Source organism: Lacerta agilis, chromosome 14 (genome assembly GCF_009819535.1).
Source record: "Lacerta agilis isolate rLacAgi1 chromosome 14, rLacAgi1.pri, whole genome shotgun sequence".
NCBI classification, from domain to species: Eukaryota; Metazoa; Chordata; class Lepidosauria; order Squamata; family Lacertidae; genus Lacerta; species Lacerta agilis.
This window is the reverse complement of record NC_046325.1, coordinates 12,641,046-12,668,656: the sequence shown is the minus strand read 5'-3', so window position 1 is coordinate 12,668,656 and position 27,611 is coordinate 12,641,046. Positions and strand designations below refer to the sequence as shown.

At 40.6% G+C, this 27,611-nt stretch overlaps 2 protein-coding genes across 2 annotated transcripts; both read left to right on the top strand.

Annotated features, from left to right (window-relative positions):
- Nucleotides 1-3,187: 3,187 nt before the first annotated feature.
- On the top strand, nt 3,188-9,949 carry LOC117057485 (vomeronasal type-2 receptor 26-like). The gene is made up of 4 exons (XM_033168334.1): nt 3,188-3,331; nt 7,005-7,238; nt 7,775-7,901; nt 9,039-9,949. Exons 1-4 carry the CDS (start codon nt 3,188-3,190, stop codon nt 9,947-9,949), a joined length of 1,416 nt encoding a protein of 471 aa, XP_033024225.1.
- Nucleotides 9,950-13,890: 3,941 nt separating this feature from the next.
- LOC117057484 (vomeronasal type-2 receptor 26-like) lies at nt 13,891-22,131 on the top strand. Its single transcript, XM_033168333.1, has 4 exons — nt 13,891-14,136; nt 17,933-18,160; nt 20,557-20,683; nt 21,221-22,131. Exons 1-4 carry the CDS (start codon nt 13,891-13,893, stop codon nt 22,129-22,131), a joined length of 1,512 nt encoding a protein of 503 aa, XP_033024224.1.
- The last annotated feature ends 5,480 nt before the right edge of the window (nt 22,132-27,611 follow it).

The following is a 27,611-nucleotide window of genomic DNA, read 5'->3' as shown; positions in this document are numbered from 1 at the left end:
TTACAAAATTGTAGAGCTGTGGGATATGAGAAATGTCAAAGCAGCAGAGTGAGGTGACAATAATTTTAAGAGCTATGAAGATATTAGTCGGTGGTCATGGGTGTCCACAAAATAATTATTTAGGCAGAGGTCCATAGCTTGTAACGACAGGTTGTTAGCTATTTGCAGTCTTTATACAACTGAATTCCATTCATGGTGCTGAAGAGAAACAATGAAAAACATGGGGGGGGGGGAGTTGTTCCTGTTGGTGCTTTACTATATTATGTGGGATTATACGTTTCAGAACTAACTTTAAACATATGGCTTTATTTGCCAATTTAACAATAACAGAGAAAGGCACCAACCCTATTGCTTGAATGAGCAGTTTAAAGATGAAGTGGATCTCTGGCTTAGCCAGCTGACTCGCAACTCAGCTGGGCTTAGCCAATTTTAAGCTCCCCACCCTGGTTTAGCCAAAGATAAACTGGTTTAACTTGATCATCTTGGCTCAGCTGGGGCTCAGATTTCAAAAAGGGGTGCTCCAGGGGGGCATGATTCAATCTTGGGGGGTTGTGTTTAGGCTGGATCCTAAGCTCATTTGGCTCAACCATATGGCCAGGCATCACAGCATAAAATACTTATTTTAAAGGCTCCCCCACCACCACCACCAATCAGGCTTAGGCAAAGCAGCAGTTGTTTATGTTTCAAAACATACGGAAACCCTACTTCTCCACCTTAGGAGCTATCATGCCAAACTGGGCTACACTATAATGAGAGATGTCCATTGTATTGGTGAAAATTATTATCAGATAGGTTTAAAATTTGGCACTTTCATAGATCTGATCAGGTAGAACATGTGTACCACATTTAAGGTAATTAACTTAATTGTCATTCAGTCATGTCCGACTCTTCGTGACCCCATGGACCAGAGCACGCCAGGCACCCCTATCCTCCACTGCCTCCTGCAGTTTGGCCAAACCCATGCCAGTCACCTCGAGAACACTGTCCAACCATCTCATCCTCTGTCGTCCCCTTCTCCTAGTGCCCTCCATCTTTCCCAACATCAGGGTCTTTTCCAGGGAGTCTTCTCTTCTCATGAGGTGGCCAAAGTACTGGAGTCTCAACTTCAGGATCTGCCCTTCCAGTGAGCGCTCAGGGCTGCTTTCTTTAAGGATGGATAAGTTTGATCTTTTTGCAGTCCATGGGAATTAATTAGCTTAATAGATTCCATTTTTATAAGCTGCATTAATTTTATTCTTATGGAGGAAACTTTTCTCCCAACATGCCATGAATTCCAGCATTGATCATTTCATTAGCAGATAATGAATAAAAAGAAGCTAAGGAAGTTTTCATTAACTTTACTGAGAATCTTGGAAAAAGTAATTTTCGATCCTGTAATTATTATAACTACACATTCCTGTGTAATTGTAGTGTGGGCACAATGCAATTAGAAAGACAGAAACACAGATGAATTCATACCAGGAGTTGATGAAATGCTGCTCTCCAGCTTTAAATATGAGGTTCAAAGCAGCCTTTTAAAAACAGCTATTTGGAAAAGTTATATCAAATATGTTTGATAGTCCAGATTGGAATTAGTGAAACACCAAAGTTCGATCAACTTTTGTAAGGATTGCACACTGCCTTTGGAGATATTCCTGTTCTTTGTATCTGCCACAGTGAATATGTTCAGGTGGTGGCAAGATTTGCTGGTAGCGGCATCACTGCTGCTACTCATTTTGCTGCTTCATCTACCTCAGATTGTCAGCAAGAATATGAAGAGCAGATGTTGTAGGCAGCCAAAGTTTCAAGGAGCCTCTGGGATTCTAGATAATATTGTCATTGGTGAATTTGTATCTTTCATCGTTCATAATTTTAATGAGATATTGTATACTGCAAATCCAAATCCATACAGGAGTGCCTTGTAAGTAAATCTTGAATCAAATGAAATGAAATAAAGGTGAAATTAAAATTCCAATTGGCTAGCTCTGAGTGAAAATTTCAAGATTATTCATTGTTCTAGTTCCCACATTTTGAGAAAATGGGAGTCATAAGAGGAAAAATAAAGATTAGTCCTTGAAGTGAGGCTACTACTGTAGTCCATTGATTTAAATGATTCTAAATGTGTTTTAGGAGATCAAAACCATCCATACCATTATTCTGCCACACAGGAAGGGGTGGGTGTGTTTTATTTGCTCAGTTTTCTTCCTTCTTTGCTTACAAATGAAGCAATTGTCTTGTAGAGCAATTTATAGAAACATAAGCCGGCTCCCTCGGCCTGTAAAGCAAGATGAGCGCTGCAACCCCAGAGTCATCTGTGACTGGACTTAACGGTCAGGGGTCCCTTTACCTTTATCTAAGAGAACATAGGAAGAGAACATATACTGAGTCATCTACCTTAGTTTTGTCTACACTGACTGGAAGTGAGTGTAGGGTTTCCAAAAGAGGACACCCCCAAGTCTACCTTGCAATGTTGGGGTTGTAACTTTGGACCTTATCCAGGCCAAGCAAATGCTTTTTCACTGAGCTGTAAGTGCATTTTCTACTGCACAGCTCTGTGACTGGGAATGGAATATGACAAAGAAATCTAAGGAGATGAGAATACTCTTAAAAAAAATACTCTTTAAAAGAGTCTCAGGGATGACTCACACCCCGGCCACCACCTCTTTAATCTTCTACCCTCAGGCAGGAGATATAGAAGTATAATCAGCCGTACCAACAGGCTAAAAAATAGCTTCTATCCGTGGGCTGTTAGGCTGTTGATCGGAAAATAGCATAGCACAATTGACTTGCGAGGTGGTGTGTTGTGTGATAAGCACACAGAGTGCAATGAGATTAAGGGCTTGGGGGGAGGGAGGCTCGTTTAATTTCATTGTACATAGGTTGTACATTGACAATAAAGGTATTATTAAAGATACATGGGAGTTAAAAAGGTATTCCATACTTCACAACTCCATGTCTGGTATATCAGGAATCGCTATTGATGGCTAATATGTCCATAGTATGTAGATTAAACCAATTGTTGTGTGGTAGCCCTAATTGTGCTCTGAAATGCAATTGCAGCCTATTGCCAAATTACTACCACCAAGCCCTCGCCTTTACGTTTGCTCTGAACGAGATCAACAAGAATCCACACCTCTTACCTAACACCACACTTTCGTACATCTTCGCTCAAAATGCTAATAATGAAATGGGGAAATGTTCTGGGACTATGGATGTCCTTTTCAAAAGTCAGGGGAGTCCCCTTAACTACCTCTGCGGCAAGACGGATAAACTAATGGCTATCATAGGTGGCCTCACCTTTCATAATTCCAAGCAGATGCCTCAGATCTTAAATATGTACAAGATGCCACAGGTGTGTTTGTCTGCCTTTATAGATTGGTGCTGTGAAGAGATTGTGTGAATCTGAACTTTTGATATGGTTTATCTCTGTAGATAGAGAGTTGTGAACTGATTATTTTAGAGGCAAGCCCAGAAGCCCTCACCATTGAGCCATGCAAGAGAACAAGAAGAAAACCACACCTTTACAGCAAAGGTCTATTTGAGTAGTTAGACCAGCTAAAATCATCAGAGGCCAGAATAATTCTGGATTTAATTGGAGAAGTTAGGTTACACTTGTCTTCCTCTTCCATTCTAATCTTTCTGCCTGAGCCTCCTCAGTGAGTTGTAACAATAGACAGATTATTATTGACAGTAAGGTGTGTAATAGTTTGTGAGTGGGTGTGAGCTCACATTTAAACTGCTTCCTACTTCACTCCAAATCATCCCCTCACAGGGATCATAGCATTTATGCTCATGCTGAAATCTACACAGGAGCTATGAATGAGAAATTTGGAGCTGAATATTAATCAAATCACAAAACTTGTGAGACTCATTATATTTCTCTACAAATTCTCAAATCCAAACTCTTTCCTCTCCAAGAGTCTTTGCTTACTTGCTTAATATATAGTTAGCCCAGTAGTAATTCTGGCCTGATTGTGAAGGGTTTTGTTTTTTTTAGGAGGGAGAAATACAAAATGAATTCAACTTTCTATCCTTTTTTTTAAAAAAAATTGAAGAACGTATTTTCAATTGGTTGTTAGATCTAAAAAGACCAACATCATTGTTCTTAGCTCAATTATGGCTCCTTTGACCCTGCCTTGAGGGATAGAACACAGTTCCCTTCTGTCTATCAGATGATCCCTAATGAGCGTGCTCAGTATGCTGGGATTGTCCAGTTGCTTCAGCATTTCGGATGGACTTGGATTGGCCTTGTTGTCTCTGATAACGACAGTGGAGAAACACTATTGAGGACTCTCATTCCTTGGCTGCACCAGAATAAGATTTGTGTTGCTTTTAAGGAAATTGCTCCAACACTGAAGAATTATTGGAATCAAGGAATACAGATGGACAAGAATTTGGAAAGAATAAGTTCTGTTCTCTCATCAACTGAAATCAATGTGATTCTTGTTCATGGTGATTCACGGTCTATGGAGGGTTTACGAAGGGTTCTTTGGCTAAATGAAATTATTAAAATGAAACCAATAGAGAAGGTTTGGGTCATAACAGCTGAGTGGGATTTTGCATCTGTGTCCAATAGCGACTTATTCACACCCAAATCCTTCAATGGCACCTTGTCCTTTGCACTCCACAGTAAGAAATTGGCAGAATATGAAGAGTTTCTTGAGACTTTAAATCTCTATCGATCTAGGCTGTATTTGATCCATTATTTCTGGACCACTGCATTTAAATGTTCGTTCCCCAAGTTACATTACATTCAATCACAATCCCCAGGAATATGTACAGGGAAAGAGAAGTTAAAGAACCTCCCTGGAGCTGTGTTTGAAATGCAGATGTCTGGTCAAAGCTACAGCATCTACAATGCTGTTTATGGCATTGCGCATGCTCTCCATGACATGTTTTCATCAAGATCTAAACGGAAGGCAATGAGAAATGGAGACACGTGGAACCTTTCAAATATTTACCCATGGCAGGTAGGATAACCATGCCCATCTCTACTGTAAAGAATGGGCATAAGTGCATTTCACCAAGGACTTTTTAAAGTGAATTTTCACTGGGTGGGAATGCACACAAAAGGGCACTTTAAAAATCACGTGAAAGGGTATTTATAATATTCATTTGAAATAAACACACATTTATTTAAATGAATGGATATCTCGAAACATATTTTAATAGTAAATGATTGTTTAATTTTTAAAAAAGCATTTAAAATTTAATTAAGAAGTTGAGGAACTCTGAATTGTGTGTGTGTGTGTGTGTGTGTGTGTCTTGCATGCCACCCCAATCCTTGAGTGCTGTGAGATTCCATGGGTTCCAGGCATTTGTCCAGGGTTTGTGTTTCCTTTTAGAAATGAGAGTGTCGTGTCTTTATGATATATGGTTTATATAAAAGCATGGTTTATTTACACAGCCTACAATGGAAGGGTTCACAGCAAACTCACACTCAAAGAATCTTGTTTCTCCCTCGGATTCCAACAGAAATCTAACATTGCTGTCAATCCTTGCTCTGACTCTCTCTCCAACTTGCTGCTTTACTTCTACCTCACATCGCTGCAAAACTCTACTCCAAACTCTGGCTTTGTCTGTGTGAAACAATACAAAATTGCAGAACAGTTGTGCTCCTGTCATGGATGCTTTAGCGGGGATTCCTTCATTGCAGGGGGTTGGACTAGATGACCCTTGGTTCCTTTCCAGCTCTTATATTCTATGATTCTTTGAAAACAACTCTTCACCATCCATTTCATAGCTTCTGAAAATTGCAGCTTTGGGTCTAATACCTTGACATAACCTTATGACCTTCAGTTATGAAATTTTATGGTATGGTGCAATGGTTAAAGGTAAAGGTAAAAGGACCCTTGACTATTAGGTCCAGTCATGGACGACTCTGGGGTTGCTGCGCTCATCTCGCTTTACTGGCCGAGGGAGCCGGCGTACAGCTTCTGGGTCATGTGGCCAACATGACTAAGCTGCTTCTGGTGAACCAGAGCAGCGCACAGAAATGCTGTTTAGCTTTCCGCCGGAGCGGTACCTATTTATCTACTTTCACTTTGACGTGCAACTGCTAGGTTGGCAGGAGCAGGGACCGAACAACGGGAGCTCACCCTGTCATGGGGATTCGAACTGCCGACCTTCTGATCGGCAAGCCCTAGGCTCTGTGGTTTAACCCACAGCGCCCCCCACTGGTTAGGTTTATTTATTTAACAAAATGTATATACTGCTTAATGTAAAAAATAAAAATAAACTGAAAACACTTCTAAGCAGTTTACAAAAATATAAATTTATTAAAACAGCTAAGAACCGCTATTAAGAGATTCAAAAGAGGATAAAAATCCACAGTGATTTCTACATGTCTGGATGCAGAAAATGTTTAAAACAGGTGCCAAAAGAAGTACAATGAAAGAGCCTGTCAGGTGTTTATAGTTCTAATTTAGATGAGATTTTGTGAAACTCTTTAGGCACAAGGTACATTTGGAAATCTTTTGAAACGCATATTTCTACATACCTCAACACTGCAAACTCCACTGACTTTCTGCTTCCCTGTGAACACCTATCTTACAATAACCAACATTGAACCCTCCCACGCGAGTACCCCACAATGGATATCCCCTCCCCAAACAGGAGATTTTCCAGGAGGACAGTGGTGATTTCTCTCCCAGTATTTAATTTCATGACCACCATGTAAGTTTGCCAGATACATGCCATGTAAGCAAAACTCAAACTTCTCTCTCTCTCTTGACTTTTGGAGGAAGTAAAATCTGCTTTATAATAGATATGATTTAAATTGCGGTGTGAATATTCTAATTTTTAAAAAAGTATTAGTTTCATTCTGGAAATAGCAACTCTATTGAATTTCATCTTCCTATTGCATCTGAAAGGTGGGGAGCATTTATACCATCTGTCCTATAATCATCATACACAAATGAGTAAGAGGTAGCAATTCAAGGATGATATTTGAGAAGGAAACAGCAGCTTCCATTCCATTCCCACCATTCCAGGCTCAGTTCATATTCTTTTCTTCTCCAATCTAGCTTCACTCCTACCTGAAACACATCCACTTCAACAATAGTGCTGGGGAAGAAATAGCTTTTGATGCAAATGGAGAATTGGCAGCTGGATATGATATCATCAACGCAATCACATTCCCTAATCAGTCTGTCCATAGAGTCCGTGTTGGAAGAGTGAGCCCACAGGCTCCTGAAAGCAAACAGTTCACCATCAATGGAAGTGCTATAATGTGGAATCACAAGTTTGACCAGGTGGGGGTAAGTATCATTTTCCAGAACTGTAGGTTTAGGGATGGCTCCAATATCAAACAAAACCTGGTTCTGGATCCACAGGGGAGTGCAGAAAAACCTGCCTGATTCTTGTCCCATGCAGGTATTTTAGGAGTTACCTGTGCACATCCAACAAAACAAAAACATAGAATTTCTTTTAGCCCAATTGCTTTATTTTGCAAAGTAAGTACAGCTACCTGAAAGTGGCTAGAGTTTTAAAATGAAGAATGCCCCTGTGTGAATGACAGGTCTTCCTGATCTGCCATCACTCTTGGAGGAAATAGTGTGCTAGCCAAGGAAACAACCAGGAACGCATTTTGAGGCTCCCAGTTGTCCTTTTCTTTGCAACCTGCCTTTATCTGCACCATTCCTGGTGTGATTTATGAAATCAGATGTGAGCAGGCTGAAGACAAATGGCCCTGGCAGCTAAAGTAGAACCCTTGATGATTCTAATTAGGCTTGAGGGGCAGAGGTTCACCAATGCTGATCTACACCCCAAATCTTTTATATCTGGATATTAATAGGTCATCCCAAAATCCGTATGTGTTGAGAGTTGCTATTCTGGACACAGTAGGATTGCGCGACAGGGGGAACAGATTTGTTGCTATGATTGTCCTAAGTGCTCTGAAGGAATGATTTCAAACCTGACAGGTAAGTAGAAATTGCACCATTGAATGGTGGTGGTATTCCAGATATTTCAAAAACAAATTCACACAAAAAGCTTGTTCAAATTATGATATTGATGTGTGATCGAGCCATTCTAGATATAACAATTTGGAGATAGTTTACACATTACTTCAGTTATAATTATTTTCAGTCTGTTCACAAACATAACTACAGTTGTAACTCGGCTCCCAAATGCCTTGGGAGTCGAACGTTTTGCCTCCTGAATGATCGAAAACCGGAAGTGTGTGTTCCGGTTTTCAAACGTTCTTTAAGAAGCTGAACGTCCAACAGGGCTTCTGCGGCTTCCGAAAGTCAAATTTTTTTGGCAATTCAACGTTTCAGAAGTCGAACAGACTTCCGGAACAGATTCTGTTCAACATCCGAGGTACAAATGTATTTGTATTTAGTTATGTAGTTATCAGATATATGTAATTATTCTCTAGCAAACCAGAAAGGAAATTATCTCATTAAGCATCTCAAAGAGGTTTAATTGCCAAATATTTATATATCTATATCTATACACACACACCATTTTTAAAAATTCAATGCAGATACTGACTTGGGCAAAAATCTCCTCTTAGAAGGCTTGGGAAAGGTGCTGAAGTGATAACAGAGATGATGCCAATCTGAAATGTATTGGGAGTTCCAATGGATAGGTGCTGCCACACTAATAGATTGATTCTAACATTGTATAGAAAAGATATAGGGACGAGATGGTAACTCCAGGACGTCCTCTCTTGTGGAGCAGAATGACTTTTGTGCACAGGACAGGTGAGAATATGTTTTAGGTCCCAAACTGTACACCAGGGGTTTCTACATCAGTATCAGTACCTTGAATTTATCCAAATTTCATGATTTGGATACGTTACAATGCATTACATCAGTATTTGAGTAGAATGTACAGTGCCGTTAACTATAAACCCCAAATGAATTGAGTTGTTCACTGTTCTTCTCACACATCAATTTTACTGAATGGTTCTAAATAATGATTACCGTATCTGTTCTTCCAAGATAAAAGAACTATATTCTTCCTCTGTAGTTGTTGCCACAGTATCAAGTAATCTGGTTTAAGAGAGTTAATGTACATTTTTTGGTAAAAAATATGAGACTTATAACTTTCAGATGCAGACCATTGCAACAAGTGCCCTGAGGACCAGTATCCAAATGAAAACCACAATGCGTGCATCCCTAAATATCTAGTCTTTCTAACATACAGAGAGTCCTTGGGAATACTTCTAACTTCATTTGCTGTTTTAATTTGTCTGATCGCCCTCTTGATAATATGGATCTTCATTCATCATAAGGAGACTCCCATTGTCAAGGCCAACAACTGGAACATCACATGCACACTCCTCATTTCCCTATTGCTTTGCTTCCTGTGCTCCTTTTTTTTCATTGGGCAGCCTGGGAAGGTGACCTGCCTTCTCCGTCAAACCATATTTGGGATTGTCTTCTCCCTGGCTGTTTCTTGTGTGTTGGCCAAAACCATCACCGTGGTTCTGGCCTTCATGGCCACCAAGCCAGGAAACAGGGTGAGGAAATGGGTGGGGAAGAGACTGGCAGGGTCAGTCATCATCCTTTGCACTCTTATTCAAACTGGCATTTGTGCACTGTGGTTGGTAACCTCTCCTCCCTTCCCAGAGTTTGACATGCATTCACAGACTGAACAGATCATTGCTCAATGCAATGAAGGATCAGCCCCCATGTTTTATACTGTCCTGAGCTACATGGGGCTTCTGGCCATCATCAGCTTCACTGTGGCTTTCTTTGCCCGGAAACTGCCTGATACTTTCAATGAAGCCAAGCTCATCACCTTCAGCATGCTGGTCTTCTGCAGTGTTTGGTTATCCTTTGTCCCCACCTACCTGAGCACCAAAGGGAAATACATGGTGGCTGTGGAGATTTTCTCTATCCTGGCCTCTAGTGCTGGATTATTGGTTTGCATCTTCCTCCCCAAATTCTACATTATTGTACTGAAACCTGAACTGAACACCAGGGATCAGTTAGTAAGGAAAAAGAATCGTCATTTCTGAGTGATTTCTTCCTTCCTTCCTGTAAATTGTTTCTTAACCATTCCCCTGACAATCTTTTCCTGTTTATGAATCTAAGCCACAAACATTGCCTTTTCTACTTTTATGTTTGCCAAGTACAAAGCAAGATGCAAAATGTCCAAGTAGTTTGGCTTTGTAGTACTCCGGTTTCCCAGTAGCTTGTTTATAATTTTTAGAGAACATGCTGCGGAAAGTAGAATTATTTTCAAATAATAAAAAAGAAAAATATTTTTTAAACATTCTCATCATCATAATAGTAAAACTTAAATACAAACACAGAAATAAACTATGCAGCAACATATTAGTGGAAATAACACAAAAATGTTTTTATATGGGAGAATAGCTTGCAGAAATGTTTTATGTTACAAGAAATGCACAGAAAAATGTGCATGAAGTTTGGATTTGAAAATGAAAGGAGCAAAACGGTCCATTTCTCTTTTTAAAGGATTTTATTAAAACACATTTATTCCAAAGTTGCAACACAACTTTGTCCACTGCCATCACTCCAATCCTCAATCCCTCAACACTGTCATGTTGGCTCGCCAAACACTCTCAATAGGAACCCAACCACCATAGGGAAATACAGTATATGGTGAATGTGGATATGTATTTCTTACATCCACATGGCCTCTGGTGCTGGGTTGCTGAGTTGCATCTTCCTTCCCAAATTCTACATTAATGGTGCTGAGACCTGAGCTGAAAACCAGGAAAAAGAGTGTGATATCTGAGTGACTTCCTTCTTTGTTCTTGTATATTCTTCCTTACCTGTTTCCCATGATGCACTGCCTCTTTTAGAATCAAATGCTACATATATTGCTATGTCAACATTTATATTTGTAAAGTACTTAGCACAATAGTTTGTCTGTGTATTCTCTTCTCTTACCTCATAGTTTATTTATACCCCAGTTTTTGAGATATGCTCTGTAAAGTATATATCCTAAATATAAATAAAATATGAATGGCTTATTTTTACATATTTATTTAATGAAGAACATATAATTCAATGACATGTGAAAATAAATGAAGAAAAACATTACAATTAAATGATGATTAAAATTAAACACACACACACAAAAGATTAAAAACTGGAATAGATTTTAGTGTTTGTGTGTGGGGTGTGTGTGGTAGAGTGGAGTGTTTGTGGGGTTGCAGTGTGAGTTGAGATACAAGAAGAATGCAGTGGGCTGGGCATGACTGTAAAATGTGTGTTTCCCCATTGCAGTTTCCCTGGTTTCCAAATGTACCCATGGGCCCAAAATATTTGCGAGCCTTCATGTAACCATGCCCTACAGAGTGATCTTTCATAAGATCTAGCCACTGCACATATCACCCAGGAGGTGGCTCCTTCTAGAACTTGTTTTCTGTAGACTTAATGGGACAGGAAACAGTAGCCTTTCAACAACATCAATCAGTGAAGGTGTGTGCTCTGCAACAAGCCCAGATACAGTACATCAACAGTTTTTGACCAAAATTTGAGCAAAATATGGGATGTGCTTTCTTAAAAACTGGAATAAAGAGATGGTTTTCAATGCTATGAAGACTCTCATGGGATTGCCTCAGGAAGAGTGGCCATGTCTGCCCATTTAAGAAGGCTACAATCTGCCTCTTCAGGAGCCAGGGCTGCAATTTAGTAATCCCAGCCAAGAAATGGTTGGGGCAGGGAACAGCTGATATCACCTGAGAGTAATGAAGAATTCCTGGAGCTACTGAGCTTAAATAGTTCAGAGGCAGCATTCAAGGGAGATTGGCTCTTAGGGGAAAGCGCAGAGGTTTTAGGGACAACCAACTCTTGCCTCATCTAAAGTTTATTTCTTTTCCAGCAGTAGTAGAGAAGAAGCCCTACCAAGAGGCTTCCCTTAGTGCCTCAACCTTCTGGAGAGAGGTAGTGATGGGGCTGACTCACTGGATGTGACCATAAGGGGTGAGAAAGACTAAACTTGTTATGTCTCAAGCCCCATAGCCTTGGAAAAGGGGTAAGAGGGTGACACGGGGTTTAGGCCTTCGAGAGACCTACAAGTGCATTGTGACCAGACTAAACTCTATATCTTGCACTGAGGAAGGCAAGATAGAAGTCATTCAAAAGGACAGGTCATTTTTATGTCGTGTGTGGATTTGGATCTTTACTATCTGGGGAAGGTAGTATGAGGCTGTAACCCAGGGCCAATGCTTCAACAGAATGAGTGCATTCCTGTGGTTGATTGGGGTTCAGGTTTGAGAATATTTCCTCCATCCCATGAATAATGAAGCATTCAATATGCTACTCTCCTAGGACAGGCAAAAGCACTATTTAACTTGCTTTGGCAATTATTATTAGATTTGTTTAGAATTTGGCAGGTATCTTCAGGTACATAATATACTCTTCAGGTACATAATATATGCCAATTTTCAGCGTATACTTTTATAAGCTGTGTAAATTTTAGATATATAATGATCGTTGCCAAGTTTGTTCATATACACCTTAGCTATAGCTTCCACACAGGGAGCTGCGACTGGGGCTGCAAAGTTTTTCTTAACTTTGCTGAGAGTTGATTATATTGGAGAAAGTGGTGATTATCCTAGTGATTATCCTATAATCACCGTAATCACTACCCTCATGTAATTGTAGTGCTATTTCGCAGCTATCAGAAAAACAGAAACAGATGAATCCATGTGCTGAAATTGTCCTCTCCATCTATAAAGAGGAGATTGAGGGGGAAAAATATTTTACACACAGTCCTTTGGAAGGGTCCTGCTAAACAGATTTTTGACAGTCCAGATTGTAATCAGTGAAACAGCAATGTTAATTTAACTCCTGGGAGGGTTGAGTGTGGTTTAGAAGTTCTATGTATCTGTTAAAATGAATGTGTTGAACTGGGGAAGAGACCTGTCGGTAGCCAGATGGACGTCATTGCTTCTTCTTCTCCTTTTGTTGCTGGAGCTGCCTCAGATTGTCAGCAAGAACGCGAACAACAGATCTGGTTGGCAGCCAAAGTTTAAAAATGACTTTGTAATTCCAGACAGTATTGTCATTGGTGAATTTGTTTCTTTTTTAATTCATTCTTTTGATGGAATCTCATACAATACATCTCCAGCTCTGGAAAAGTCTTCCTAGTACGTGAAGCTTTTATGATTTCAAAGTAGTCCAATTTAATAAAAGCCTAGTTTCTACAACATAGTGCTTTCCTTTGTTGTTGCTGTTGTTATTCCCTGAAAGGAATTCCAATATCAACATCCTTGAAAATAAGGCATAGCTTTCAGGGTGTCTCAATTCAAAAGTACAACCTGGGGGAAGACGACTAGCTGATGGGAAATGCTTTATTATTATTATTATTATTATTATTATTATTATTATTATTATTTAAAAGAATGTTAAGGAGACAGCTAGACCACAGTTCTTCTGATCGATGTGCTGACTGAGGGATTTTCCTTATTCAGGTAAAGATTCATTTGTAATCTGAAACTATAAAGCCCAGACAATGGTTTACCATCTCTGTTTAGAATGGAAGAAACCCAAGAATGAATAGCCTGAACTTCTTTAGCAGCAGAAAGTGGAGGAAAGTATGTGAGTCTTTATCCATTCACTTGTTTAAAAATAGGCAGATTCATAAGTATATATTTAGGGAAAAATCGAGCTGGTATCAGAGAAGCACAAGTAATAAAATGGTCAAACAAAGAGCAAATTGATTTAGTTAGATAACGAAAGCATTGTAGGAAATGAAATATGACAAAGAAACATAATGAGCCAATAATCTTTAAAAAGCTATATAGATGTTTCCTTCTACTTAACTCCATGCCTGGTGTTTCAAGAATAGCTTATAACGGTCAATAGGTCTACTGCATGTACATTAAATCAGTGTACTTTTGACTACTGTATACCGGCATTTAAATGTCATTGCAGTGCAATGCCAAATCACTACCACCAAGTCCTTGCCTTTACATTTGCCATGAATGAGATCGACAAGAATGCCCACCTCTTACCCAACACAACACTGTCTCCCACCTTCGCTAACAATGCTGACAATGAAATAGGATCCTGTCCTGGGACTATGGACCTCCTTTTCACAAGATGGAGAAGCCCCCTTAACTACATCTGTGTCAAGGCATACAGGCTAATGGCCATCATTGGTGGGCTTGCCTCTCCTAACTCCAAGGAGATGCCCCACATCTTAAATATCTACAAGATGCCACAGGTGGGTCTCTCTCTCTCTCTCTCTCTCTCTCTCTCTCTCTCTCTCTCTCTCTCTCCCTCCCTCCCTCCCTCTCTCTCATATATATTCACACACACACACACACACACACACACACACACACAAGCTAATGGGGGTTAAGGGGAGCAAACCCATTTCTCTTCTTTCTTATACCCTTCCTCTCTTCAGAATTGGTCTGGCTAAAATGCACTGCTTTTAGCTCTGCACAGATCTTGTTCAATTCAGCTCACTAAACTTTAAGGGCAGATGCATGTACTGGAACCTGGGTGTGGTGTGTGATTCTAGAAAAGACTAGAAGGCCTCACCATTAAGCCAAGAGAGTTAAGTATATTAGGATGGGATGGATACTAGTGAGGCACCAAAGGGCACTCTTGGGTGAAGGAAGGGCAATAGAGCTACCTTCTATTGCTGACAAGTTGGGGAGGATTTTTGGTTTGGTGTTTTGGGGGCTGGCTTGTGCTCCCTGTTGAGTGCCGGTTGTGGGTATATGGGTGTGCAAATTAAGACTCTTATGGAGCTTGATACCCACCAATTACCTATGGAGATTTGCCTCCCATCACATTCTTGATTGTGATGGAGCTGTGTTAGGCTGGGTTTTTCCTCAGCTTCTCTGCCCAAACTATAACATTTTTGCACCGTTTCATGTGCATCGTCAAGTTTCATTGAATAGATGTAACCTATGCCAGCGTATGGTCTCTTGAGTCTTCATTTGGGGAATGTGGGCAATAAATAGTCAGGTTTGTTTCATTTTTTTCAAGAAGTCAAGATCATGAAGCTATTTTTGCTTATGCCTTACTGGGGACTTCCCCGCCGCCCCCAAAGATAGAAAATTTGTCCTTGAAAGATGCCCAGTATAAAAGTGTGCAGTAGTACCTCAGTTTTTGAGCGTCTTGGAAGCCGAATGTTTCAGTTTTCGAACACCTAAAACTCGGAAGTAATTGCTTCTGTTTTCAGACGCGCCTCGGAAGTCGAACGGCTTCCGCTGCATTTTTTTTTAAAAAAAATTCTCAACTGAAATTGCAGACCGCCCTTTGCGCTTTGGTTTTCAAATGTTTCAGAAGCTGAACGGTTTTCCAGAACGGATTATGTTTGAAAACCAAGGTACCACTGTATATGTAAAATTGTGTGCAATTGTTTTCTTACTCGACCCTGCAGTCCTTCGTTCTCTCACACATTATTAACTCATTTCTGCATCTCCACTCCAAAGCAAGAGTAGTATTATGGGCACAAAATAAGGAAGCTCATCCTTTTCCTCCACTAATTCTTACATCCCCCCCCCCCCAAATCCCCCCACAGTCCCCACCCTTTTTAAAGGAGTGCATGCCTCTGATGCATATTGTTGCTTTTTTACCTACCAGTAATCCTCCTCAGAGCTTTGTAGTGGAATGTTTATAACCTTTGCAGTATTTGAAATGAACTTAATCTTCTATCCTGCCATTGCTGTTAGGCCTAAAGAGATTATTGTCCTTGTTCTTAGCTTAGTTATGGCTCCTTTGACCCTGCACTGAGCGACAAAACACAGTTCCCTTCTGTCTATCGGATGATGCCAAATGAAAGTCCTCAGTATGCTGGGATTGTTCTGCTCCTTCAGCATTTTGGATGGACCTGGATTGGCCTTATTGTTTCAGATGATGACAGCGGAGAATCGCTGTTGAGGACTCTGACTCCTCAACTGCTGCTGAACAATATTTGTATTGCTTATAAGGGAATTATTCCAACGCTGAAGATGCTCTGGGGCGGAAGAATGCAGTTGCTGGAAATGCTGGAAAGAACAGGCAATATTCTAGAATCAATGGACGCCAATGTGATTGTTGTTCATGGGGATTCACGATCTATGGAGTTCTTACGAGGGACACTCTATTCATATGAAAAAGTTGAAATGAAACCAAAAGAGAAGGTTTGGATTATAATGGCACAGTGGGATTTTGTATCTGTGTATCGTAGAGAAGTATTCCCACTAAAATCCTTCAATGGCACCTTATCCTTTTCACTCCATACTAATGATGTGCCAGAATATGAAGATTTCGTTGAGACTTTAAATCCTAATGAATCCACACTTTATTACATATATTGGTTCTGGGCCTTTACATTTCGGTGCTCCTTCCCCATATATAAACTTTATGCACAAACTGCAAACTGTACAGGGAAGGAGAATTTGAGGAGCCTCCCTGGAGCTGTGTTTGAAATGGGAATGTCTGGTCAGAGCTACAGTATCTACAATGCTGTTTATGCTGTAGCACACGCTCTCCATGCCATGTTTTCATCAAGAGCTAAGAAGAAGGCAAAGGGAGTTGGTGCCACATGGAACCTTTTGAATATTTATCCGTGGCAGGTAGCATTCTCATGACCATCTTTACTGTAATCCTTGGACATAAATGCCTTTCATTGGCTGGATTCCAGTTCCAGTTCTTTATTTCTGTGCAGCAATTTATTGAATTTGTTAGGGGTCAGATTTTGTTTATACAGCTCACCTTGAATTACCATTTTACATTAAAAGGTAAAGGTAAAGGGACCCCCTAACCATTAGGTCCACTCGTGGATGACTCTGGGGTTGCAGCGCTCATCTCGCGTTACTGGCCGAGGGAGCCGGCGTACAGCTTCTGGGTCATGTGGCCAGCATGACTAAGCCACTTCTGGCGAACCAGAGCAGCGCACGGAAACGCTGTTTACCTTCCCACCGGAGCAGTACCTATTTATCTACTTGCACTTTGACATGCTTTCAAACTGCTAGCTTGGCAGGAGCAGGGACCGAGCAACATGAGCTCACCCCATTGCAGGGATTCGAACCACCGACCTTCAAATCGGCAAGCCCTAGGCTCTGTGGTTTAACCCACAGCACCACCCGTGTCCCACCCATTTTGCATTAGGGTGGACTTTTTCTTGCAAGAGCTTTGAACGTTGCCTAACATGGGGCTTGAACCCACAACTCTGAGATTAGCAGTCTCAGGGCTATCTCTGAGGAATGAATCTTGTAAGTAACTGAGCTTTTCCACCACTGTTTAAAACCATGAACCATTGCCTTTGCTCTCATACTCTTCCTACTGTTTGTTGTTCTTATTCCTCTGCCTTATAAGAACACCTGGACTAGCCGCTGAGTTTGTATCTTTAGAATGCTATAAAAAAGTTCATTTCTTTGTTGTTGTTGTTCAGTCGTTCAGTCGTGTCCGACTCTTCGTGACCCCATGGACCAGAGTACGCCAGGCACGCCTATCCTTCACTGCCTCTCGCAGTTTGGCCAAACTCATGTTAGTAGCTTCAAGAACGCTGTCCAACCATCTCATCCTCTGTCGTCCCCTTCTCCTTGTGCCCTCCATCTTTCCCAACATCAGGGTCTTTACTGACAAGTAAATACTTTACTTGTCATTTCTTTACTGACAAGTAAATACCTCTGTGGTTTGGTCATGGGCAGGATCCCGAATCCTGGATCCTGAATGCCTTGCGAGTTGAACGTTTTGGCTCCCGAACAATCAAACACCGGAAGTGAGTGTTCTGGTTTGCAAATGTTCTTTGGAAGCCAAATGTCCAATGTGGCTTCCACGGCTTCTGATTGGCTGCAGGAGCTTCCTGCAGCCAATCGGAAGCTGCGCCTTGGTTTCCAAACGTTTTAGAAGTCGAACGGACTTCCGGAATGGATTCCGTTCAATTTCTGATGTACCACTGTATGAGAGAGGAGAAAAGAGTTGCACTTCAATGGCACAAGAGAACAAATTTCAGGGAAGACCCACCCTGAATTTCCCACCATGTGCCTCAATTCATGTCCTTTCATTCTCCGATCTAGCTTCACTCCTTCCTAAAACACATCCATTTTAACAATAATGCTGGGGAAGAAATATTTTTTGATGGAAATGGAGAATTGGCAACTGGATATGATGTCATTAACACCATCACGTTCCCCAATGAGTCCATCCATAAAGTCCGTGTGGGAAGGCTGAACCCACAGGCTACTGAAGGAAAACAATTTACCATCAATGGAAGTGCTGTTGTGTGGCATCACAAGTTTAACCAGGTGGGAAGAGCTATTACTTTCCTCAGTATAGGTTTAGGGATGGGCTGAAGTGCAAATTCTCTCTGGTTCAGGTTTCACATATGTGTGGAACAAAACATGCCCTGTTCTGATTCCATTCAGATATTTTAGGGGAAATCTGCCTGGGTCCTAATGAATGCACAGAATTTTGTTAAGAGGTATTTAAATATACCCCATATATATATATATATATATATATATATATATATATATATATATATATATATATATATATACACATATACACCTCAGAAATATGAGGTATTATAAGGGCCTTCTGTTATTTGATTTTGAAAAGATGTTTATAAGTTACCAGGTAGCACACTGGGCTTCTGCTGCCACGGACTGTGAAAACAAAGCAAGAAGCTCTCATAAACTAAAAGTATCTAAAGAGCAGAGTTCAAATGACCTTTTTTATATCCGGCATGGTTTTCTTTCTTATACAAATATTGAGGCACATGGTTTCATCCTTCAATGCTATATCCGATTACGGATTGTCATTATCTGTTTTCTGGTCTTTGACCGTAATAAAGATATTTGATTTGATTTGAGGCACATGGTCACTCATCAGTATATGCAAATGTCTGGCTCATTTAAGACTATACAGAACCTTTATTCTAAATAGTGATGGAATTCACAGGTAAAGAATAAAAAAAAAAATCTTGTTTCTAAAGGGAATCTTTGTATGAGTGAGTACTTTGTAATCCCTTTTCATCTTTGCGCTTCTGTCCTTCCAGGCTGTGATGCTTTTGGTTATTTTTAGTTTGTTTTCTTTCTTTTTTGTTAACTTTGCATTTTGTTGTTGTTAACAAATCAATAAAGTAAGATAGAAATTAGAATGTTATTGAGTGTACCTGGAGATTCTAGGAAATGAGTCAGGGGCTAGTGATTATTGTGTATGGATGGAATTCATTACAGAAACCAGGTGGTCTGCACCAAAGGTTGGCAACAGGAGCAAGCTCATGGGCCAGTCTCCTTTCTTTTGCAGGCCACTGTGTGCAGTTGGCCAGGTTGCCCATCTGTCAATCACTGATACCATGATGACAACAGGTGGACCATTTTTCCTTTGCAGCACTTCTTAAACTGGAGCCATGCTGCAAGCAAAGAACCAAAAAGATTGAAGCCCCATGTGGACTAACTACTGCCTGCAGTTCCTGATACTCCAGAGTTTAGCAAGATCAGTTGGGCTTGAAATCAAAGCCCATCAGTGATTTCAAGCCCCCATTTCAGCATGGATCAGCTCCTTGGAGCTTCTGTGTGCAACCAAATGTTCATTGGGCACCAAATTTATCCAATGAACAACTTTGAGCACATTTTACGATTCCCAACTATTCCTTTCTTGCCACCTGCCCCCCACCTAGGGATGGGGGAGAAAATCAATTCAGCTCACATTTCTAGGTGATCTATTTTGTGGCAGTGCAGGCAGCAAAATATATTTCTTGTAATCTTTTTTGTGTCGGTAAGGAACCGCCCAACAGAGATGTTTCTAGTTGTCGGGGGTCTTTAACACTCTGTTCCATGTGTGGAGAATTTTGACCACTCGGTGGCCCACTGTGAACAATTTCCCCAGCACTGTGCTGACAAACTCACTCAGATAGATTCTGACTTGGACACTATAGTTGACACAGATTCAGTGGATGTAGCTGGCTTCTGCTTGTCCAGTATTAAGTTGTCCAAGTTTTCAACTTGGAGATGTGAGAGCCACCACATTCTTGCCCTACTTGGCTTATCAAAAAGGCCAGCGGGGGACTGGCTGAGTGACCAATACCTCCTTACAACAAGGCAGGGTTCCCGCATGCTTAAAAGTAGAAGTTATAAGACCTCTACTGAAAAAGCTCTCCCTGAATTTCCCTGAATTACCGGTAGGTGGTATCAACCCATTTCAAATCTCATTATGGAGCATGTGGCATCATCCCAGCTTCAGGGGTTTCTGGAGGAGACAGATTATCTAGATCCATTTCAATCTGGTTTCAGGCCTGGTTATGGGACAGAGATGGCTTTGGTTACCTTGGTGGATGATTTATGCTGGAATTTGGACAGGGGGAGTGTGTCCCTGTTGGTTTTGTGGGACCTCTCGGTGGCTTTCCATGCCACCAACTTTGGTATCCTTCAAAGTCATCTTCCTGGGATGGGACTTGGAGTTTTACTTCTTTCAAAGTTTATTTGCTTTTTAATGGTTTTCCTATGTTTTTAGGTGTTCTGCTTTTTATAGGTAAGCCACCTTACGTCCCATTGGGGAAAAGATAGGGTGTAAATATATGATAATGATACTGTGAAAAATCAAAAAATCAAATCTACCTGTGAAAATTAGGCCCACAGGCCTGAAGTTCCCAACTAGTGGTCTTAACTCAAAATTCTTTGTTTCTGGGTATTCTTAGATCCAACCCCAGTCCAGATGTGTTGAAAGTTGCCGTCCTGGACACAGCAAGATCATGAGGCAGGGAGAACAGATTTGTTGTTATGACTGTGCTCAGTGCTCAGAAGGAATGGTTTCAAACCTGGAGAGTAAGTAAAGATTTCAGAATTGCATGCAGATGACAGTCCAGATGTGGGCAAAACAAATTGCTCAAAATGCCAGTTTGCTTGAGCATGTTCATCACTTAATATGTGAACATAATGCTAAGACTCTGTAAATGGACCATTTAAGATATAAGAACTTACTATTATTATTATTATTATTATTATTATTAGATAATAACGTGCTTTTGTATCTCTTCATTTGTAACTCTTTTCACTGCTTCTGTTCACACATTAAGCGCTATTTATATTTAACTATTTATTTCATGAGGTAACTTCTCATGAAACCTCGTGAATTTAACAGTCAAAATATTTGCAATAAAGATGTGCAACTGTTTTTTTTTGGGGGGGGAATCAAACAGTTGTAAGGTCAAAAGTTAAGTCAGAATGATCAAAATTGGGAATTTTAAAAATGTTTTATGGTTCTTTTTCCTTTTAAGAATCAAGAATTGAATTAACAAATATAAAATCTTAGTTAAGAAAGTACATGTACTTCTTTTTACTATTAAACCTTATAACTTTCAGATGCAGACCATTGCAACAAGTGCCCTGAGGACCAACATCCAAACAAGAACCATGACCACTGCATTCCTAAGCACATTGTCTATTTAGCTTATGGAGAATCCTTGGGAATAATTCTGGCTTCATTTGCACTTTTCCTTTCTCTGATAACGCTTGTGGTAATGTGGATCTTCATTCAACACCAGGAGACTCCCATCGTCAAGGCCAACAACTGGAACATCACCTGCACGCTCCTCACTTCCCTGTTGCTTTGCTTTCTCTGCTCCTTCCTATTCATTGGAAAGCCTGGGAAGGTGACCTGCCTTCTCCGTCAAACGGTGTTTGGAATCATCTTCTCTCTAGCTGTTTCTTGTGTGTTGGCGAAAACCATCACCGTGGTTCTGGCCTTCATGGCCACCAAACCAGGAAACAGGATGAGGAAATGGGTGGGAAAGAGACTAGCAGTCTCAGTCATCATCCTATTTACTCTTATTCAAATTGGCATCTGTGCAGGGTGGCTGGCAACCTCTCCTCCCTTCCCAGAGTTTGACATGCACTCCCAGATTGGCCAAATCATTGTGCAATGTAATGAAGGATCAGACTTCATGTTTTATACTGTCTTGGGCTATATGGGGCTTCTGGCCATCATCAGCTTCACTGTGGCTTTCTTGGCCAGGAAGTTGCCTGATACTTTCAATGAAGCCAAGCTCATCACCTTCAGCATGCTGGTCTTCTGCAGTGTTTGGCTGTCCTTTGTCCCCACCTACCTGAGCACCAAGGGGAAATACATGGTGGCTGTGGAGATCTTCTCTATCTTGACTTCTAGCGCTGGGTTGCTGGGTTGCATCTTCCTCCCCAAATTCTATATTATTGTTCTGAGGCCTGAGCTGAACACCAGGGATCAGCTTGTGAGGAAAAAATATTATGCTGCCTGACTGATAATTCCAGTTTTCTTCATTTTCTTGTGATGGTTTTTTTTTATTTTGAGAATGTTAACTTACAGACCAGGTTGTGTCTACTTTTTTTTGTTTTTGAAGCACTTTGTGACGTGTTAAATTTCCACTTTTTTTTCTTTTACTTTGTTGCCTCATCTGCTTCCACTCTTAGCATCTAAAGTGTGGGGGTTGAGGAAGACAAATTCGATCATGCTATTTGAGAACTACTGTTTCTAATAATAATTATGTTGGCCTGCTGTAGTTGAAACAAAATAATTTTTTTTTTAAAAAAAATCCTTCCAGTAGCACCTTAGAGACCAATAACAAACTTAGTTGGTCTCTAAGGTGCCACTGGAAGGAATTTTTTATTTTTTTATTTTGTTTCGACTGCATTTACCTTCGCCTTTCTTATACATCCTAGGACATCCATATTAATAATATGCAAACTTCCCTGAGCTTGATTAACAGCTGGATTCAGCTAAATGAACCTGTCAATGAATAAGAGAAAGTAGCAAAATAACATGTTTCTTTCATAGACCAAATCACATAGAAGATTTATTCCACATTTCACAGTATTAGAGCAATAGATTTTTTTTTAAGTTATAGAAATGTTATGCTTCTTATTACAGAATCTGGGTTTTATTACTCTACTTAGCTATATGAGCATTCCTACCCTACTAAAACCTAGCCTGCCCTCAGTTTCAGCACTGAACATTTCATTAGCAGACATGAATATGAGGAAGCTAAAGATGTTTTTCTTAACTTTGTTGAGAGGTGAGAATCTTGGGAAAGGTACTTCCCTACCCTATAATTATCATAATCACAGTCCTCATGTAATTGTAGTGGGATCCCAAAACAATCAGAAAGAGAACAACAGATGTATCCACCTTAAATATTGGTGGAATGCTACTCCACATCTATAAAGGTGAGTCTAAAAGCAACTTTTCACACACAGCTCTTTGAAGCATTCTGTCAAATGTGTTGGAAAATTAACTCTGATGAGGCTTTGAAGCATTCTTCTCCCTTGCCGCCCACCAAATACTCATGTTCTGCTTTTCTGTCACAAGGAATATGACCAGCTGGGGGCAAGATTTTCTGGTAGCCAGGTGGACATCATTCCTGCTGCTCATTTTGCTGATGCACCTGCCTCAGGTTGTCAACAAGAGTGTGCACAATGCAATGGGGCAGCAGCCAAAGGTTCAAAATGGGTTCACCATCCCGGAAAATATTGTCATTGGTGAATTTGCCTCATTTCTGATTCATAGCCATGTGGAGATTCCATATAATACGACTCCAGATGAGAAAGTATATTCCAAGTAAGTAAGATATTCAACTAAATAGCATAGTGTGAACATGGAAACAGAAGAGGATCGATGAAGAGAAGTCCTTATTGTGAAAGAACTATTGCTCTCCACCGTTAAAAATGGTTCTAAATGTTCTTGTGGAAATCCAAACCCTTAATACAATTCTTTATCCAGAAAGGATGTGTGATGATAGATAGATAGATAGAAACAAACTCTATAGAAAGGACAGGGTAGGACCTCCTAGAGGTATTGTCACACTGTGTGAAAGAGGACAAAGCACAACAATCTAGAAGTCCCAAAAGTGGCAGACTCCTTCACAGAATTTTTGGGAACAGTGATATTGGGCCCCAAATGTAATTTAGTACTATGAACATGCTATCGCTCTTTTTTCCTTTACATTTATGTACATAGTCTACTTATTCTATACATGTTCATATCCTCTGTATAATAATTGACTTCTGCCTTCCTCTTAACAGCTTCATAATCTCTATTTCATTTTCTTTTGTACTGTGTTCTAGTATACTTTCGACCTTCTATTTATATAGGATATCTCCTCTAATTGTATTTTTATTTTGTGAAATTTCCTCTAGGCACATCCAAGTTTTGGTTTGGGAACCATGTTTACACATATAATTTTTAAAACAATCCCATTCTTTTTTAACCCTTAAGTTCGAGTGATTTCTTATTGCTTCTGTCATTTTGGCTAGCTCAACATATTCACACAATTTCATTTGCCACTCTTCCTTAGTTGGCATCAAATCCCCTTTCCAGCATTTGGCACTTAATACTCCAGTCACAGTTGTTGCGTATAGAAATACTCTTACTTTCTCTTGGGATGTTTATTGTCATAATGCCCAGTAACAAGGTCTCTGAGCTCTTAGAGAATGTTTGTCTGAGCATTTTCTTTAATTCTTCATAGACCATGTCCCAGAATTTTTTTAATTTGGGAACAGGTCCACCACATATGAAATAGGATTCCCTTTCCCCTGCTTACACGTCCAAAATGTGTTCTTGTTGTTTCTATATATTTTAGCCAATTTACTAGAAGTCAAGTACCACCTATAAATCATTTTTATAAAATTTTCCTTTATCAAATAACACGCCGTGAATTTTAACTCTATTTTCCATAATTTTTCCCAGTCTTTCATTAAAATAGGATATCATTTCTTGGCCTTTTGGCTAAGATCAAGTGTAGAAAATAAAAATCTTGTCAAATTGAGAATGAACAAGAACACAATTTTTGACAAAAGTACTGCAATAAGTCAATAAAGGATTCTGCGAAAGAATTTGAAGAGGGCGTTTCATTAAATACATTATTTGGAAGAGACTGGTTAGAGTGGGTGAATGATGCATTGGATAACAAGTTAGTCAATGGCATGCAAAAGCAGCATAAGGAGCTGAATGAATTATTTGCATCTTTCTTCCAAGTAAAATATATAGGGCACAGGGGCACCGGCTCCTAAGGGCTGAGCCCTTTTGCATCCCCATATATTTATTTTGGGGGTAAGGGCCAAGGCCCTGCTATGCCCCAAAAGCACAGTGTGCTAAACATTGGAGCCATAGTAAAAGAAGTTGGAGTTCTTATTGCCAAATACACTAAAAAGAATCCAAATAAGAACTCTGGCCAAAAGTTTTAACCAAACAACATACGTTTACTCATAAGTAAATCCAAATGACCCGCTTGATGCTGCTTAATAATGATTTGGTAAAATCTTAAATACTGAAACTTAAAATACTGAAACCTGATGTACTCTGAACTATGTAATATTATTTGATATTATTTGATACTGCCAGCTGAAGAAGGCATCCATGCCGAAACGGGGCCCTGTCCTGGTATCCCTGGTTTACATCTGACACGCATCGGAGAAGCTCTGACATCAATTTCTAAAAGACTCTTAAGGAAAATTTCCAATATGAAACTACTTTTGATTTAAGACTGTTATTCTTTACAGAATTGATATTACATTTGGATTTACTTACGAGTAAACGTATGTTGTTTGGTTAAAACTTTTGGCCAGAGTTCTTATTTGGATTCTTTTTAGTGTAAACATTGGAGCCAAGCACGGTGTGCTTCCAGCAGCCAGCTCCTCCTCCTGCCACAGAAGTGAGGGAAGATTGAAGCAGATTCCCGCCAGTGGCCCCACCCAGAGGAGAAGTGAGCCACATGGCCACCGCATTTGGGGTCTGTCCCTGGATCCTCCTGATGTCCTCACATCACAAACATTGCATTGGCCCTGCCTCAACTGCCTTTGCAAGCTGGTGCCTCTGATAGGGCAGGTATCTATTCCTGAACTAACTTTTGCAGAGAGTCTGGGAAGCCAAGGCAAGTGAAAGAAGGAATTCTAGGCCTTGTTGACAAAATTTGTGGAGGATAAGATTATTGATGGCTACTAGATATGAAGCCTATATTCTACCTCTGTTGTAGGGCAACTCTGCTGTCTCACCAGTGCCATTAACTACTCATGAGTCGGGTTGAAGAAAGAGTCCAAAATTTATTTACTGCAGTAAATAGGTTCGGCGCGGTCACTTCCCCAAAGGTTGAACAAGGAGGTCTACCCCCCTGAACCTTTCACATGGTTTACAGACAAATAATTCATATAAAATCCAATCAAAACGCTGCAGAAATCTGCAGAGGGTAGCTGGCAGAACTCTCATTGGATACAACTCTCTGAGAGGTCCAGTCCGCACCTTGACGTGGCAGCTCTTCGAAGGCCCCTCACCTTGCTTCTTCTTCTTCTTACTAAAGTTCTGAAGCCTACATACTAAAAGGGAGAATTGTAGTCTGATTTATGTTTACATAGGTAACAAGCCGGAGTCATCCTTGGTAAGCTGGCACGGCCAGACCCCCATAATTTTACTCTTCAGAAGTTCACTCCCCAAATGCCTTATCTTTGGTATTTCCAGCATCCGAGCTATGTGTCTTTTATGAACTATTATGAACCGAGAATTTTAACAGAACTCCAATATCTCATTCAGTTGGGGCTTTTTTATAGGTTTGTCACACAAAGCATATATTGGGGCTACCCCCACCTCTACTGTTGCAGGTAGCATATCTCTGAATACAAGTTTCTAGGAACCACAGGTGGGGAGAGTGCTGCTGTGCTCAGGTCGTCCTTTGCGACTTCCCATACACGGACTGTGAGAACAGGATGCCGGACTAGATGGGTCATTGGCCTGACTTATCAGGTTCTTTTTATATTCTTTTTTTAAAGCTAAAAATGACAGCAAATCACACATTCAGGAAGTGTGAGGAAGTATATGTGCCTTTATTCATTCACTTAGTCATAGACTAGATAGCTGAGATGGATCAAGTGACGCAAGGAGAGAGAGCGCCACCTTGAAGAAGATTGCACCACTCTCAGAGAAAACAGCTAATAAATTACAGTCCTCGCAGGTATTAGAATGCAAGATAGTAAAGTAGCAAAAGCCCTTACAAGGCTAATGATATGTAAGACTGGATAGCTCAGTTGGTTAGAGAGCATAGTGCTGATAACATCAAAGTTGCAGGTTCGATCCCCGTGTGGGACAACTGCATATTCCTGCATTACAGGAACTCTGCATTCCTATGACTTTTAGTAGGGCTGCCATGAGGGACGCGGGTGGCGCTGTGGTCTAAACCACAGAGCCTGGGGCTTGCCGATCAGAAGGTCGGTGGTTCGAATCCCCGCAATGGGGTTAGCTCCCATTGCTCGGTCCCTGCTCCTGCCAAGCTAGCAGTTCGAAAGCACATCAAAGTGCAAGTAGGTACAAAGGTACCGCTCCGGTGGGAAGGTAAACGACGTTTCTGTGCGTTGCCAGAAGTGGCTTAGTCATGCTGGCCACATGACCCGGAAGCTGTACGCCGGCTCCCTCAGCCAGTAAAGTGAGATGGGCGCTGCAACCCCAGAGTCGTCCACCACTGGACCTAACGGTCAGGGGTCCCTTTACCTTTAGGGCTGCCATACATCTAGGGCACAACAACTTTTGTGTCTGGATTTCCACTCTCTGAAATATGGCAACCCTAACTTATAGATAATTCCCACAGAACAACTCTGTGCCTGGTAGCTTCCAATGGTCCGCTCTGTACATTAAATCATTGGATATGTGACAGCCCTAAGTCTACATTGAAATATCATTGCAGTATAATGCCGAATTACTACCATCAAGTCCTTGCCTTTATTTTGGCCATGAATGAGA

What these genes read in the sequence shown, in the direction of transcription:
- LOC117057485 (XM_033168334.1), top strand. Translation starts at nt 3,188, where the DNA reads ATGGATGTCCTTTTCAAAAGTCAGGGGAGTCCCCTTAACTACCTCTGC. An exon ending in ACAAGTTTGACCAGGTGGGG is followed by an intron (nt 7,239 to 7,774) that starts GTAAGTATCATT and finishes GGATATTAATAG; the next exon opens with GTCATCCCAAAATCCGTATG. An exon ending in AATGATTTCAAACCTGACAG is followed by an intron (nt 7,902 to 9,038) that starts GTAAGTAGAAAT and finishes TATAACTTTCAG; the next exon opens with ATGCAGACCATTGCAACAAG.
- LOC117057484 (XM_033168333.1), top strand. Translation starts at nt 13,891, where the DNA reads ATGAATGAGATCGACAAGAATGCCCACCTCTTACCCAACACAACACTG. An exon ending in ATATCTACAAGATGCCACAG is followed by an intron (nt 14,137 to 17,932) that starts GTGGGTCTCTCT and finishes TCTCCGATCTAG; the next exon opens with CTTCACTCCTTCCTAAAACA. An exon ending in AATGGTTTCAAACCTGGAGA is followed by an intron (nt 20,684 to 21,220) that starts GTAAGTAAAGAT and finishes TATAACTTTCAG; the next exon opens with ATGCAGACCATTGCAACAAG.